The sequence below is a fragment of the Motacilla alba genome, chromosome 21 (genome assembly GCF_015832195.1).
Source record: "Motacilla alba alba isolate MOTALB_02 chromosome 21, Motacilla_alba_V1.0_pri, whole genome shotgun sequence".
NCBI lineage: Eukaryota > Metazoa > Chordata > Aves > Passeriformes > Motacillidae > Motacilla > Motacilla alba.
This window is the reverse complement of record NC_052036.1, coordinates 6,883,484-6,898,682: the sequence shown is the minus strand read 5'-3', so window position 1 is coordinate 6,898,682 and position 15,199 is coordinate 6,883,484. Positions and strand designations below refer to the sequence as shown.

Sequence of the window (15,199 nt, the reverse complement as noted above, 5' to 3'; positions counted from 1 at the left end):
AGGCACTGGTTAGACAGTAATGGGACATTGTGCAATCACTTATAACCCCTGTGTTTAATTAGGGCACATGACAGCCCTTCCTCTAACGTCAGTGTCACTCTTGCCTCTGAAATTTGCTCCATCTCTTTCTGAGAAGGTATTAAACAGCTACAAGGAAGCAGGAGGAATTTGGTTTTTAAAATCACTTTGAAATTTTCGGGACTTATTAAGTAATGAGGTTTCAGAAAAGCTCTTTCATTTGTTCCTCTAGAACAGGCACCATGTGTTAATTGCTGGCAGGAAAGAATCCTGCTCCTAAGGCTTTTGATTCAGGCATTCTGGATTGAAGTGATTCTTCCTTCTGGAATTGATTGGTCCCAGCTCTGATTCATGAAGTAAATTCTTTCCTTCAGCACACAGCAGAAGCCTTTGAAACCCCAGCAGCACTGCCCTGTGCATGTTAATCCCATTCTGTGCCTGTGTCCAGACACTGCTTTGTACCTCATAAAATCTGCAGTTGTTACTGGGAAGTGCCTCTTACACTAATTTAATCAATTAGGCCAAGATCTAGGAGGAGTTCACTGGGCTTTTAAAAGCTTTTGATATTTCCACAGCCATTTTCCAGAACCACGTCCTCGATTAGAAGTCCCAGGGAATCTTATTCCCTACCTGACACGTGCTGCATCCCCAGTTCCTGCACACTCCAAGCTAAACACCTTTCCTTCCTATTGGACAGGTTGCTAATTGCATTTCTTTCAGCAAGAAATACTTTTAATCCAAGTATTTCCAAGCATTCCCTGGTCAACTGAGCCTCGCTGTCCTTCAGCAGGAGAGGTGGGGCTGGGTAGTCAGGCTCTCTCACTGGGAATCCAGTTTTATAGGGCTGGGTTTTTCCAGTGGCTTTGCAATTTGACTGGGAATTTGCCTGGAAAAAAAGTTGCTGTGGGAAGTGAATATCCTAATGCTTAGCCCGTCACAGTTTAGTCTTTCCTTATGTTTAGACAGACTTGGTTTGGTCCATGTTGAACATGGATCAGACTAGAAGGTGCATTTTTGGAGTCTCCTTGGATCTTCATAAATAGATAATTTTTATTTTCTTCATATTATTAAATCCTGCTTGTGGGAGTCTCACAGGTACTTCTGTGAGTGCTCCTGGAATAACAAAGGTTTGTGAAGGATATCAAACAGTCATGGAATCACATTGTGAAGGCAGACTTTTATTAATTTTATTTTTTAATATTAGACTTCAAGGTCCCTGACTTTGTCCATACATTTCCACTTGAAGCGTGTTTGATCACTCTGTTAAATGGAATCCTTATGGGGAATTTGGGGCCAACAACACTGAAACCTGTTAGCTGAAACACAAACCATTCTCTTTTGGGGAAATTAGAGGTCTGACTTTTGAAATTTAAGTGCTTGTCCATCTGTCTTTCTTCAAATAGCCTCCAGTTAAGTGTTTAAATGTGTTGTGAGTGCATTTCCACAAAAACAAAAACTACAGGGCTGTGTTAGGAGGTTGGTTTTTTTTTTGTTGTTGTTGGCAAAGCTGCAGCTGGCTCCAGCTGGAACGGGATGAAAATGCCACAAGCTGCTGGCTGGAAGGGTCTGTTCTGGCTGCCCCTCAATGCCATTCCTGCAGCCAGGGGAAGAGGTTTGGTGTTTGCACTTGGAGCATCTCCCATGGTTCTGCAGGAGCTCCCTGCTCACCCTCTGCAGCAGCTGAGCCACCTGGGAGCACCAGGGAGGTTTTATGCGAGTCTGTCCCAGATTCCAGAGATTTTAGGTAAAGAAGTGAAGAGAGAGCTGAGAGGGGACCTCATCCCTGTGTGTCCCTGTCTGCAGGGAGGGCTCTGAGCAGGGCTCTGCTCCCTGGGACCCAGCAGTGGCATCAGAGGAACAGGCAGGGACTGATCCCAGGGAGCTCCACCTGAACATGAGGAAGGAGAACTTCATACACTCTGGGACACATTGCCCAGAGAGGCTGTGGAGTGTCCCTCTCTGGGGATGTTCCAGACCCATCTGGACTCAAGCCTGTGCTGTGGCTGGCCCTGCTGGGGCAGGGAGGTGGCACCAGATGAGGCCCTGTGTGCCCTTTCAGCCTGACCCGGCTGGGATCCTGGGGCTGGTCACTCCTCTCCAAATCAACCGCCTTTTAAGCAGCTGTTTAAAATCACAAAACCCTGGAATCACTGAGGCTGGAAAAACCCTCCAAAACCATTGAGTCCAACCTTGACCAGTCCCCACCTTGTCCCCGGCCCAGAGCATTGAGTGCCATGTCCAGGTCTTGCCTGGACACCTCCAGGGATGGGCATTCCAAACCTCCCTGGGCAGCCCTGCCAAGGCCTGACCCCCCCTTTCCATGGGGAAATTCCTCCTGGTGTCCACCCTGAGCCTGTCCTGGCCCAGCCTGAGGCCATTCCCTCTCCTCCTGTCCCTGTTCCCTGGAGCAGAGCCCAACCCTGCCGGCTGTCCCCTCCTGGCAGGAGTTGTGCAGAGCCAGAAGGGCCCTCCTGAGCCTCCTTTTCTCCAGGCTGAGCCCCTTCCCAACTCCCTCAGCCTCTCCTGGTGCTCCAGCCCCTTCCCCAGCTCTGTTCCCTTCCCTGGACACGCTCGAGCCCCTCCCTGTCCTTCCCTGGACACGCTCCAGCCCCTCCATGTCCTTCCCTGGACACGCTCCAGCCCCTCCATGTCCTTATGGTGAGGGCCCAGAACTGGACACAGCCCTGAGATGAGAACCATGACCTGAAAACATCACCTGGGTGGATGTGGCACAACAACTCTACTTTCCCTGGTTGTGACACAACAACTCCACTTTCGCTGGTGTCACCTTTCCTGTCAGGTGTGGTTGGCAGGAGTGAAGAGAGCAAAGCAGAGGCTGGGCTTTGTGCTTTGCATCACACAGGTGCCAGACCTCGCTGCCTTTCTGAGAAACAAATGACAAAGAGAAAAAACCTTTCCCTGTGGCCAGCACTGGCACCTGGTGCTGCAGCCAGGGGCTGGGAAAAGTGAGTGGGGAAAGGGGAGAGAAAGGGTAGAGGTGCTTTTCTTTGAGCCAGCAGTCATATGTGTAAGTTGGTTACTCCGAGGGGAAATGAAAAGCAAAATGCAGTTTTCCAGAATGGGAGTTATAAAAGCCTCAAGCAGATGGGCAAAGGGTTCCATTAATCTTTTAATACCAAATCTTTCATTAAAACCACAAAAATCTCTTCCACACCTGCAGAAATTGTAGTAAAACCTGCAGCTTTACAAACCCTGTTAAATCCTTCAAACTGTTCAAAGGATTTTCTAATGTTATGCTAAAGGTAGAGTTTATTTCAAAGCAGAGTAGTGGAGGAAGATGTGGACCTTAGTCATAGCCAGCAGTGTTTGGCTCAAATACTGCCAGATCCCAAATAAACTACACAGTGTATTTGTATTTGCATGAAAATAGTTTTTAATATTTAATGTTCAACAGCTGAAGTCTTATTGTTGAATATATAAGAAGGAACAGGTTGAAACCCCAGAAAATTTTTTTTCTATAGAAAACCTGAAGCCAGGGAATGGCCCCCAGGTGAGTTTTGAGGGCTCGGTGTCCCCTTTTTGCCAGTGTTTGAAATGGCTGTGGTGAGTGCAGTTCTTACAGTTTGATTGCTCTGGGCACCTTTTGGGTTTTTGTGGAAGTTCATCATCTGTGTATGAGGTCAGACCCACCAATCTTAAACCTTTCAGAGCCATGGAATATCCTGTGCTGGAAGGGACCCCCAGGGACCATCCAGGCCAACTCCTGGCCCTGCACAGACACCTCAACAATCCCTGGGAGTGTTGTCCAGATGCTCCTGGGAGCTCTGGCAGCCTCGGGGCCATGAGCAGGCTCTGTCTCCTTGTCTCGGTTTGATCAGACAGGTGTCTGCCAAGGAAGGCAGGAGCCTCCCCTGAAATGGAAAATGTGAACCCTCTCCCTCTGAATTGTTATCATTTTGAAATTAAGGGGCTCTCAGGTAAAGATATGGGAATGGGAATAACAGTTCTTTACTAGGAAAACTAAAAATACAAATATAATAGTACAGGGCCTATTCTGCCAGAGTCAGAGCAGGAGCTGACCCCCTGTGGGTCAGGGTGGTGGCAGCAGTGCCATTCCATGGTGGCTCAGCCCTCCTGCAGTGCCAGCTGTGCTTCTGCTGGAGCAGGGATCCTGCACAAGGGGGGAGTTTCCCTCTGGAGCTCCAGGGCTGCTGGAGATGGGCCTGCTCTTCCTCTGGGAATGCAGGGCAGGAGAAAGCTGCTCCTCTGGGAATGCAGGGCAGCAGAAAGCTGCTCCTCTGCGAATGCAGGGCAGCAGAAAGCTGCTCCTCTGCGAATGCAGGGCAGCAGAAAGCTGCTCCTCTGCGAATGCAGGGCAGCAGAAAGCTGCTCCTCTGGGAATGCAGGGCAGGAGAAAGCTGCTCCTCTGGGAATGCAGTGAGGAGAAAGCTGCTCCTCTGCGAATGCAGGGGGCAAAGGCTGCTGTGCTGTTCCCAGGCTCAGATTGTATCCAGGTAGGAATGCTTGGCTCCTGCCCTGGGCAGAGCATCTGCCATGGGATGATGGAATTTGATCAGCCATGCAGGGACACTCACTGGCCATGGACAGCAGAGATCTCCTGGAGGGAGAAGGTTGTGGGAGAGATAAAGAAAACTGCCCAATGAACAGAGATAACTGTCCCACAGATAGGAATAGAATACACACCCCCATTTCCAACCCAAGATACTGTCTGTTTTTCCTGTTCCCTGGTGTGACTGTCCTTTCCTTGTCTCCCTGCAGGTCACCATGGAGCAACAAGTACGACCCTCCCCTGGAGGACGGTGCCATGCCCTCGGCTCGCCTGCGCAAGCTGGAGGTGGAAGCCAACAATGCCTTTGACCAGTACAGAGACTTGTATGTCAGTCCTACCCTCTGAGCCCTGTCTGTCTGTCTGTCTGTGTCCCCTGGGGCAGGCTGGGAGGGGAGGCAGTGCTGAATTTGTGATGCCAGGCGTGATCAAATCTGTCAGCTGGTGCCAAAGGCAGATGCTGAGGTGCTTTCCCACCTCCTTCCCCCTTTAACAGATTGATGCTGTCTCTGTCCTGGCATGACCTGGCTTCTCTTTGATCTCTAAGTTCTGTCTTAAACCATCTGCGTTTTCCATTCCCTCAAGGCTGTACTCTCAAAAAAATCTCTATGTGCAGCAGCAACTCTCACATCTTCCAGTAAAGGGACAGGCACTGAATGCTGAAGTGCAGCAGTTGGGCAGGGATTAATGTGCTTCTGCTGCAGGATGCTTGGTTCAGGCCCTGTCTTATGGAAGAGGTGTAAAACAAAGGAATTAACAGAGCACGTGTGAAATCAGTGTAGATTAGGCAGTGGCTTTTTAAAGCAGCAAGAGGAAGCTGTCTGGGTGAGTTACCAGTTGAACAACTTTTCTGTAAACTGGGGCTGTGCTGGTCCTGCACTGAACTTACCTCCACGTCCCTGGGATGTGATCAGGTTCAGCTGTGGGCTCTGTGGTCTCCTAAGCAGTGCTGGGGTGGAAAGTGATGCTAAAACTATGCAGCAAGTGAGTATTGGAAAGCCAAATGAACATCAAAGCATGTCCTTCACAGGGACACTTTCTTAGAGAGGTGCCTAAAGCCCATGAAAAAAGTGAACAAACTTCATTGCTGCTTCATGTTGCCTGAAAAGGGAGATAAAACACAGCCTTAGATGTAGTTCATCATGTTACAGTGCTGACAGAAGCACATTAAAAGGAACTTTTCTTGCTGCGTTCTGTGGCTCAATGTAAATGCAGCCTGTCCAAATGTGTTAAGCATCACACTTCTGTTACAGGTATCAAATCTTTACTTCTTTTCCTGCATTATTTTCATAGCTCTCCAACTTCTCTTGTAAGTAACAGTTGTTATTGGTATCTGAACTGCCTGGAAGAAAGGAATTTTGCATATTCAGCAAAGCCAAATTTGCAGTTACTCCCCAGATGCAGAACAGAGCAGGACCAATAAGATTTTTAATACCCGGAGACGAAAATGAGGAGGTTTATGGAACCAAGGTTGTCTTTTTAAATCCCTCTCTGCTCAGATGACCATGAAGTCATGGCTGGATACAATAACTTCTTTAAACAGCTTGAATTGGCTGAAGGGAAAGCGCAGGGCAGGTTTCTGACTGAGGTGAATGTGCTGAGCCCTGCTCAGCATGGGGTACAGCAGTACCTTTATATAACAGTCTTCATGTATTGTGTGGAAGGAAAAGGTAAAATTGTTCCAAATTCCATCTTTCTGTTTGTCAGTGCAGGTTTTACAGGCAGGAATGGTCAGAGGGGATCCAGGAGGGATCACAGCCAGGAGGACAGGTCAGACTATGGGCACAGGTGCCAGCACAGAACACTTCAGTACCTGTTGTGATCCCAAAAGTGCAGGAGGAAAAGAGGACAAGGATGGCTCAACGTTTGGCTGAGCAGTGTAAAAAAATTGTGGCATTTGTGGAAAGAATTTGCAAAGTTAAGGAAACTTAACCTCAGTGTCTGAAGGGTTTGTTGTGCTTAAAATCAGGATTTGTACTTTACCTTCAATAGAGATGTGGAGAGAAACAGGCTTTTGTTCTTGCAGTTGGTCTCTGTGGTTTTCTGAACAAGACAATTGGATTTTTGTGTTTTGACAGCAGAAGCTTAATTTTTACTTAGAGATCAGAGGGTGGAAATTCAGAGGTGGCATCAAATGCCAGCTTCTCTCAGTGCTGCTCTTGCCAGCACATTGGGTTGGGAATGACTGCAGCCATTCCTCATGGAGCAGCTGCTGGAGCTGCCTGGGCAGGGCTGTGGTGGAGGGCTGGCAGTGGCAGGGATGTCACTCCATGGCAGGGCTGTGGTGGAGGGCTGGCAGTGGCAGGGATGTCACTCCATGGCAGGGCTGTGGTGGAGGCTGGCAGTGGCAGGGATGTCACTGCCTGGCTGCTGGAGCTGGGAGCTGACCCTGGGAGTGCCTGTAGAGCCAGCAGTGGGGCTGGGCCAGGCAGAATCCATGGAGGTGTCACTGCCCTGGCAGTGTCACTGCTCTGGCAGGTCCTGCACTGGGGGGGGAGGGCACAGGGCATCCTGGGCCAGGAACCAGTGTCCTTCCCAACTCCAGAGCCAGGCACAGCAGAGCTTTTCCAACACTGGGAGATACTTCAGGCTCCTTGATGGATTAATCAAAGAGCTAAGCATGCTGGCAGCCCTCAGGACTGTATCTTTTGTGGAAATTCTGGTTACTCTTATATGGGGAGATCTATTCCAGATCCACCCTCCAGGCACAGGAGGCAGTGTGCAGAAAATCTACATTTTGAGTTGACCTGCAGCTTTCATTGTTTCTGCTCACTCTGGTGAGGTTGCCTGCCCATGCAGATCCTTCACAGGGGTCACCAGACTAATTGATACTTCATATTACAAATTCTTAAAAAATGCCAGTTTAAGTGCAGTGGCTGCAGATGAAGAGGATAAAAATGGTGCTGAGGGAGAAGCTTCAAATCTGACACATCAGCTCCTCACCAGCGGTCTCTTAAGAGGCTTTTCTGTCCCTCTGTGGGGCAGAGAATGTTCCTGAGCTGCATCTGTAACCACAGCTGCTGTTTTATGGAAGAGAGGTAACAGTGAATACAGAATTAATCACAGCACTCACAGGGAACACCAGATCCAGCCTGCCTAAATTTCCTGGGCTGTTCAGGCTTTTTATTCCTGTAATGAGAGTTTCTGCTGGGTTTTTCAGAGCAAGTAGTGGCTTTGTGTCCAGACTTGCTAGACAGCTTCTGCTGTCCCAGGTTGCTCCAAGCCCTGTCCAGCCTGGCCTTGGACACTTCCAGGGATCCAGGGGCAGCCACAGCTTCCCTGGGCACCCTGTGCCAGGGTCTCCCCACCTTCACAGAGAGGAATTTCTTCCCAATATCCCATCTGACTCTACCCTCTGGCAGTGGGAACGCATTCCCTCTTGTCCAAAGTCTCTCTCCATCTTTCCTGTTGGCTCCTTCAGGCACTGGAAGGCCCCAGTCAGGTCACCCCAGAGCCTCCTCTCTCCAGGCTGAAGAACCCCAGGTCTCTCAGCAGTTGTGCACAGGGCTCACTTCACTCCTGAGCTTCCAAACACACCTGGTGCTGCTCATCCCAGCATCTATAGATAAATGGGCACTTTTGGGAACATCTCCATCCCACTCTGCTCTCCCCATGTGGTCCCAACCTCTCCTGGATCAGCTCCCTTTTTACCTTTAACACAGAAAGTGCTGATATCTCACAGAATTCATCTCAGGCCTCTCCCAGCACTTCAGATTGCTTCACTTCTTCCTTGTGTCAGTCCCATTTGGCCCACACACCTTTCCTTTTTAGATTTCTCTTTTCATCAGGTGTGGTAAGTCTCCACCTACGTTCAGTGAGTCACTGCATTGTATTTGCCATTTCCCAAGGGGCTGGCACCTGCTGCCGTGGGTGTTTTGAGGGAAACAGCCTGTTACGGGTTTGTTAACAGTTTGTGTGGAATAATCCAGTCAGATTTGCATGATGGGGACCTTAAAATTTAATTTTGTCCCCAAAAGCTTAATGGCCACTGTGACTGCAGTGTGAGAACGAGTTTGGGGAAGTCTTGTAGTATTGCACGAAATAAAATCATGTCAGCTGGAGAAGAACTGTTCTGCTGAACCTTCAGTGCCTGTGAACCAGTGCTGAACTGGCCTTGTCTATTTAGTGCAGACTACCTTTAGTATCTCTGGAGTTTCCCACCCTTCCTTTCTGGAGGTATTTGGGTTAAAGAGGAATTACCCCAGGTTTTAGTTCCCTCTCTGTCCTCTGTGTTAAACAACAAGCATGTTTCATGGTTATGTGTTTTACCAAAATCCATGTCACTTTCCCAAAAAACAACTGTTCCATTTCCATCTCCTGCTGCCAGGTTTAACTCCAGCAGTGCCTGGAGCTAATGCTCTGGCATGTTTGTGTTCAGTAGGTTATTATTCCCAGATGGAAGTCTAATATCTTACACCACTCAGTTAGAGCCTTGGCTTTCCACTTCCAATATGGTGAAGATAATTTCTTCCAACACATGGTTGTAATTTATTGCCCTTTGCTTGACGTGTGTGTGCTTGATTGAAATCAAAGCATAATGAGGACCAGGGCAGCTGCTTAAATCTCTCTATTTTAGATTCTGCCTTCCCTTGTTTTGGGTTGGAGATAATCAGGCCTTTAATTAAGTAATCTAATGGCTCTTTGTTGTCTGGAAGAAATAATTTCTGAAGTGATTAAATAGACCTCCCCTGGGAAGGATGCTGCTGATCTGTCTGCAAACAGGATGAGTTTTGGCAACTTTGGACTGGTTTAGTGACTGACATACATTTAGAAAGCAATTCCTCCTTTTTTCTGTGGCTTAAATTGGATTTATTGGTCTTTTGATTTTTAACAGCTTTAGAAAAAGATAAAACATCATCGTAATCATTCTGCTCCTTAAAAATGTTTGTATTGATTAAGATTTTGAGTTTCCTCAGTAGAGTGAGAATGAAACCTTTTGAACTTCTGCTTCTGTCTCTGTTTTGATGTTGATCCATTTTCAGTTTGTTATATTAGAGCTCTGGACCAGGAATTTGGTAGGAGTGGAAGGAGGTCTGGGAGAGGATTGACCTCTGAAATGTCTTTGTTGTGTGTAATCCTTTTATTATTGAATTTTGATTGGAATCTGGTCCAGAATAGTTATTCCAGTTTTGGACAGTGTTAGCAGTGCTGAGGGTGGCACCGCGGGCTCTGCTCTTTGCAGCGTGGATATTCCTGTCCTGTGGATAGAACCCAGGTGTTCCTTGCAGCCAGCTGAGCATCCAGTGCCTTTCCCTGCTCTGGAGGAGGAATTCCCTGGGCCATGTGCCTCAGGAATGTGTGGGTTGAGGAGCCTTTGGCCAGAGTTTGGGCAGGTACAGCAGCGAAGTCCCAGTGACAGATGAGTTTGCCCTTTCATTTTTAGAGTGCTCAGGGCTGAGTGTATTTTTTATTTTTATTACTCTGTTTAATCTCGTGGAACAGCCTGGCTTTGCTGGCCTTCAGGGATGTCTCATTTTGTGCCATCATCTGTACTGAGCATGCTCAGATGTCCCATAAACTGCTGGATAGTTCAACTTTCTTTAGCTGTTTTTACCCTTTTTCCTAGTTTATTTTGGATGGTGTGCTTGAACAACCTCTGGCACTGCCTTCGTTCACTTGTCCTGATAAGAAAAAATGGAAACCTCTGTTAGTGCTGCCCTTGGGCTGTGGCTGTTCCTGAGATCTGCTGTGGTGCCATTGGAGTTCTCCTTCCTGACAGACCCCGAGAGCCTCTCAGAGGAGCTCAGGCCAGCTCACAGGTTACTCTGTGCTTCTCCAGGGTTTGTAGCAGCTGCTGCACTCATCTGTTTGACCAGCTCGGCTGTGCTTTCCGCGTGGAACAGCCCCAATTCCACCAAGTAAAGAACACATGAAAGAGGTGTGACCACGGGGTTGCTTTCAGCCTGCCCTGGCCCAGGGTGCCCAGAGAAGGAAACTGTGGATGCCCAACCCCTGGAAGAGTCCAAGGCCAGGTTGGATGGGGTTGGAGCTCACCAAGGGGTTTGGCAGCCGTGAGCCCTTTATGAGCCCTGTCTGTGTTCACATGCAAACCTGGGCTGCCTGAACTGGGAGCCCCTGGAAAGCTTTGAAGTGACTTTATTGCCATCAGCTCCCTGTTCCTCATTACTGCTGCAGCCCTTTGTGCTGCCTTTCTCCTGGGCATGGCAGTTCCTGGGGCTTGCACAGCCAGGGCCCTGCAGATTGAATCCAGATGGGTTTGTTGTGCATCCCAGCACTAAGGAAACTGCCTGTGCATCCCTCTGCTGCCTGGGGATCTGCACGATGGGGTGTGACAGCAGGATTGTGTCATCAGGGGGATTCTTGCCTCGGGTCAGCCTAATAAGGGTGAGATGAAGTCTCCTAAGACGGGTCTAAACCACCAAGACTTTCTCTGCTTTCATGTCTGTGTGCTTTTACTGTTACAGCCATGCCGTTTTCCCAAGGAAAATATTTGGATGTAGAAAACAGAGCAGTGTTGGGATCCCCTCCTCAGCGTGCCCATGGGCAGCTCAGAGCAGAACTAATATTGAAGTTGTTGATAAATATTAGAGAATATTCTTAGAAAGAGGGGAAAATTAAAGGTACTGGCATGCTGGAAAATGAAATCAGTTGCTTTTCATCTGACTTTTTCTTTGGGAGTTCCATTTTGGAGCAGCTCTGCACACATTGCATTCTTATCTTCTGAATTGGAGATGTTGGGTGGAGGAGGAGTTTTTCCCTTGGGTTCCCACGGTTCTCTGTAATTACATAAAAGCTGAACACTTGGATTAGGAGGTCAGCATTGATGATGCAGCACTGTCCTCAAACACTGCTCTCTGAAGGCTTTAAATCCCTAGGAAGAAATGACTTACATTTAAAAAGGAGATGAAATTTTAAACTGTCAGTTTATTGTGATCTGGAATTTTTGAACTGGTTGTCTCTGATAATACTTTGTATTGTATGGACAGAAATTTACCTCATGCCCTCACAAATGTACAGTGCTTTAGTGATGGAATTTGAGGACAGAGCAACTTAAACAGCAGCAGCCTTCTTGTGGCAGATCTGATACAGAATTCTGTTACAGAACTGATGTCACGTGAGATCTGCAGCCTCCAAAGATTTTGCCAAACTTAAACCATGACACAGAAGAGTTCTGCTGTCTCTTCCCGTGCTGCCCATGTTTGGATTTCAGCTGGCAGAGTCTGGAATGTGGCAGACTGGGGGTGGCTGAAGCAGTGTCTGTGCTGCCCAGGGATGGCCATGGGAGGAGGGTTTGGAAGCAGGGGAGCTTCCTGCTGTTAATGAGGCAGTCCCTCGTTTGGACACATTCCAGAGTGACCCCTTGTCCTGCTCTTTAGGTGGCTGATGGAACAGTTTCCAGGTGACTTCTCCAAAGGGATTTGGTCAGTAATTTCCATCTGCCAGGAGCACTCGGATGGGAAGGAAAACGTGAGCAGTGCACTTTTCATTAAGTAATGAAAGGTGCTAGAAAGCACAAACTGGGAAGTTCTGGGAGACTTTTAGCCTTCAGAATCCCATTGTTTGGATACTGTTGTCCTTCTTGCAGAGTTCCTGCACCTCACAACTCTGCTGAGCAGTTTGAGTCATGCTGCCGTGGTCCAGATGTGTGCTTTTAAGTTCAACTGGCATTGAAGTTACACATACCTAACTGGATTGGTATGTTTGCTCCAGGGATTTTTGCACCTGTGTATGCCGGAAAGAATTCCTGTAAAATACCTGTACAGAGCCCCCAAGCATAATTTGGGCTGAGTTCATCAAGTGGGGTGTAAAATCCCTGGGCTGTGCACAGACATTGTACCTTCTTCACTTTAAGTCCCTGGGTGGGATTGTGGAAGGGCTCCACAGTTGTGCTCCTGGGGCCAGGGAAGGAGAGAGGATCTGTAACTCCCCTGGACTCACAGCAGTGGGAGAAGTGTCACATCCTGCTCGTTCCTGGTACCAGCCTGTCCTTCCATTAAAGCATCCTGAGCCTCATCACTCAGCAGCTGGAGGGAGGCAACAATTATTTAGGGACAGCTGATCTCTGAAGAATCTGTTCCTCCTCCTTGGGGTGTGAGGTTGCAGGGCATTTGTTGAACCCCTGAGCAATGCTTTGGATTTGATGAAAGGTGGGTTGCTCAAATTTGCCACTTCCTTCATATTTCTGTTGTGATTCCTGTGCTGGTTTGAGGTGGCAGGGGAAGGGCTGGGTGGGAGTTGTGCCACGTCACTTGCCACTCCAGTCTCCCGTTCCCAGGAGAGTTGGAATGTGCTTCCTCACCTCAGCATTTAGGAAATGTTTTGGGTTGCTGTGAGACACCAGCTGCTCATACTGTGACTTCAGTCATTGTCACTCTTGTAAAAACATGTGAGCTGAATGCTCAGTATTTTCCTTTGGGGTAGGATTTTTAAATGCCAGTTTTCTTGGAAGTCTGTTGATGTAAATAGCTGGAGGCTTTTCCCTTTCTGTGCTGAACTTCTGTAGTTGGAAGAAATAACTATGTGACCTTTAGGGAATAAAAGAAAATATATTTCTCTGCTTAAAATGAGCCAGTTTGAAACCCTGTGCAAGCCTTTGGAAGGTCTGCAGAGCCAGGCTGAGGTTCCAGGTGTTGGTGCTTTGGCATCAGGGGGTTGGGAGAGCCATAACGCCACAGACTTTTTGTCTCTGGCTCTCAGCTACTTACTGGAAAATACACAGATGTTTTTATGGATGAGCGATTTGGTTCTGAGGTGTAATTGAAAGTCAGAGGTTGTTTTTATTGCTGTGTGGTGGAAAGTCATTTTCTCCACGCAGTGTCCAGGATCTCTTGGTGAGGCTTGGAGGAGAGGAACGCCATCAGGAGGGTCACGGGGCCTTCCTGGGCTGTCCTTCAGTGGGAAAACAAAGTGATTAATCTGCCCTCCTTCCCTAAGGGCTGTGCTGGAAGCTGGGGGGATTTCCTCCCCTATCACATCCCTCTTGAAGTTGCAGCTTTGTTCTGGCCACAGCCTCTATTTCATGGGTACAGCTCCGGCTCCTTAGACAACTTTCCATCCTGCGTCTCCACCCGCTTCAACTTCAAACACTTCATAAAGCTTTGGATCACTCTTAGCTTAAATATTTTCTTTTATTCTTGCATTTGTAAAGTAGGTCAGTCTTAAGTGTGACATTTTTTGTATAAAACAGCTTTTTCCAGGAGTTCTGTGGTTGATGAGTAACAGATATAAAAACTCAGTGTTTGATCATGACATTAAAACTATAATTGATTTTGAGTGAACTGCTGTTCTGAATTCTGTAAAGAGAATGAATGATTACTTTGGGCCTTTTGCCTTTTAGTCACCTTCCTTCGCCTTATAAAAAGTTATCCTCCCAGAGACAGAACACTGGCTGTCCTCTCCAAGGACAGGGATGTCACTTGGTCTTGATGGTCTTTTAAGGTCCTTCTAACTGAGCCCAACTATGATATCATTTAGCAGTGTTTTCCTTGGTAATAAAGGGATATGACAACCATAAAATGATTTTTCATTGTTTTGTAACAAAGTTTTGTCTGTAGGTAAAGCCTGATTGAGCTTGATTGAAAAATCCTGGACTGATTGGTGTCCTTAGGCAGAGACCAGTGATTGCTTTGCTCTGAAGCTGTCCTTTGAGAATGGTTTGTCCCTTAGGGTGTTTTTGAGGTACCACAATAGGAATTCCTCCTACTTGAGGCCTCCTGAACATCCCAAAAGCATCTGCTGGTTGCTTGGATGCTTTGGGATAGGGCACTGTAGCCAGCTGGGGGTCAGTCTCTTCTTCCAGGTGACGAGAGGAAATGGCCTCCCAGCTTGTGCCAGGAGAGGTTTAAGTTGGATATTAGGAAAAAAAATCAGGGAAAGGGTTGTAAAGCATTGGAACAGGATGTCCAGGGCAGTGGTGGAGTCACCACCCCTGGAAGTGTTCAGGAAACCTGTGGGGCTGTGGGTTAGTGCTGAACATGGTGGTGCTGGGCTGATGGTTGGGCTTGATGACCTCAGAGGGCTTTTCCAGCCTCAAGGATTCTGTGATTCCAGCGTCCAAAGAAGACAGATTGCCTTCTCCAGCCACAGCTGTGCAGGAGGATCAGGGCCAGGGACATCCACAACAAGACACTAAGGCAAGAGATGTTTAATGCAGGAGCTGTAGTGCTCTGCTGCATGTGACTCTGGGCTGTGCTCTGCCTTGCCCATCCATTTCTTTAACAGAGAAGATCCCAGTTTGTGTCTTCCTGGGGCCTTTTCCAGGCTGGTTCCTCTCCTGCTTGGATTTTAGTATGTGCTGCATTTCAGCCCATGGTGAAGGGGTTTCTTGGAGGAAGCCCAGCCCTCCTGCAGCAAATCCAAGTCCATGAATGTCAATTTAAATTCTTCCCAATCTACCATCCCGTTTTCTATTATGGACCAATTAGCCTGTGGCACGTCTTTATTTTTATTTTAAAAAACCGGGAATGATTCCCTCATACCCAACTGTGACTGCTGAGGTTCAGAAATCCCACTTCAGAGCTATTTGAAGGTGAAATGCAGTGTAGTGATCAGTTCTATATATTTTCTCCCCATGAAGGAGGAGGGGACTGGAGCCTTTGGATAATGTATATCCTGGCGTGCCTTGGATTCAGTCGCTGGCATTGTCGTTCCAGCCTCCAGTTCCTGGGCCTGGCCGTGGCAGAGCAGCTTTAT

At 47.9% G+C, this 15,199-nt stretch overlaps 1 protein-coding gene across 2 annotated transcripts in view; it reads left to right on the top strand.

Annotated features, from left to right (window-relative positions):
• CAPZB (capping actin protein of muscle Z-line subunit beta) overlaps positions 1-15,199 on the top strand; it is a 59,041-nt gene that overhangs the window by 27,860 nt on the left and 15,982 nt on the right. For both annotated transcript variants that reach the window (XM_038159482.1, XM_038159483.1), the window contains exon 4: positions 4,759-4,872. In XM_038159482.1, coding sequence (XP_038015410.1) covers positions 4,759-4,872 — 114 coding nt within the window. The remainder of the gene's footprint in view (positions 1-4,758; positions 4,873-15,199) is intronic.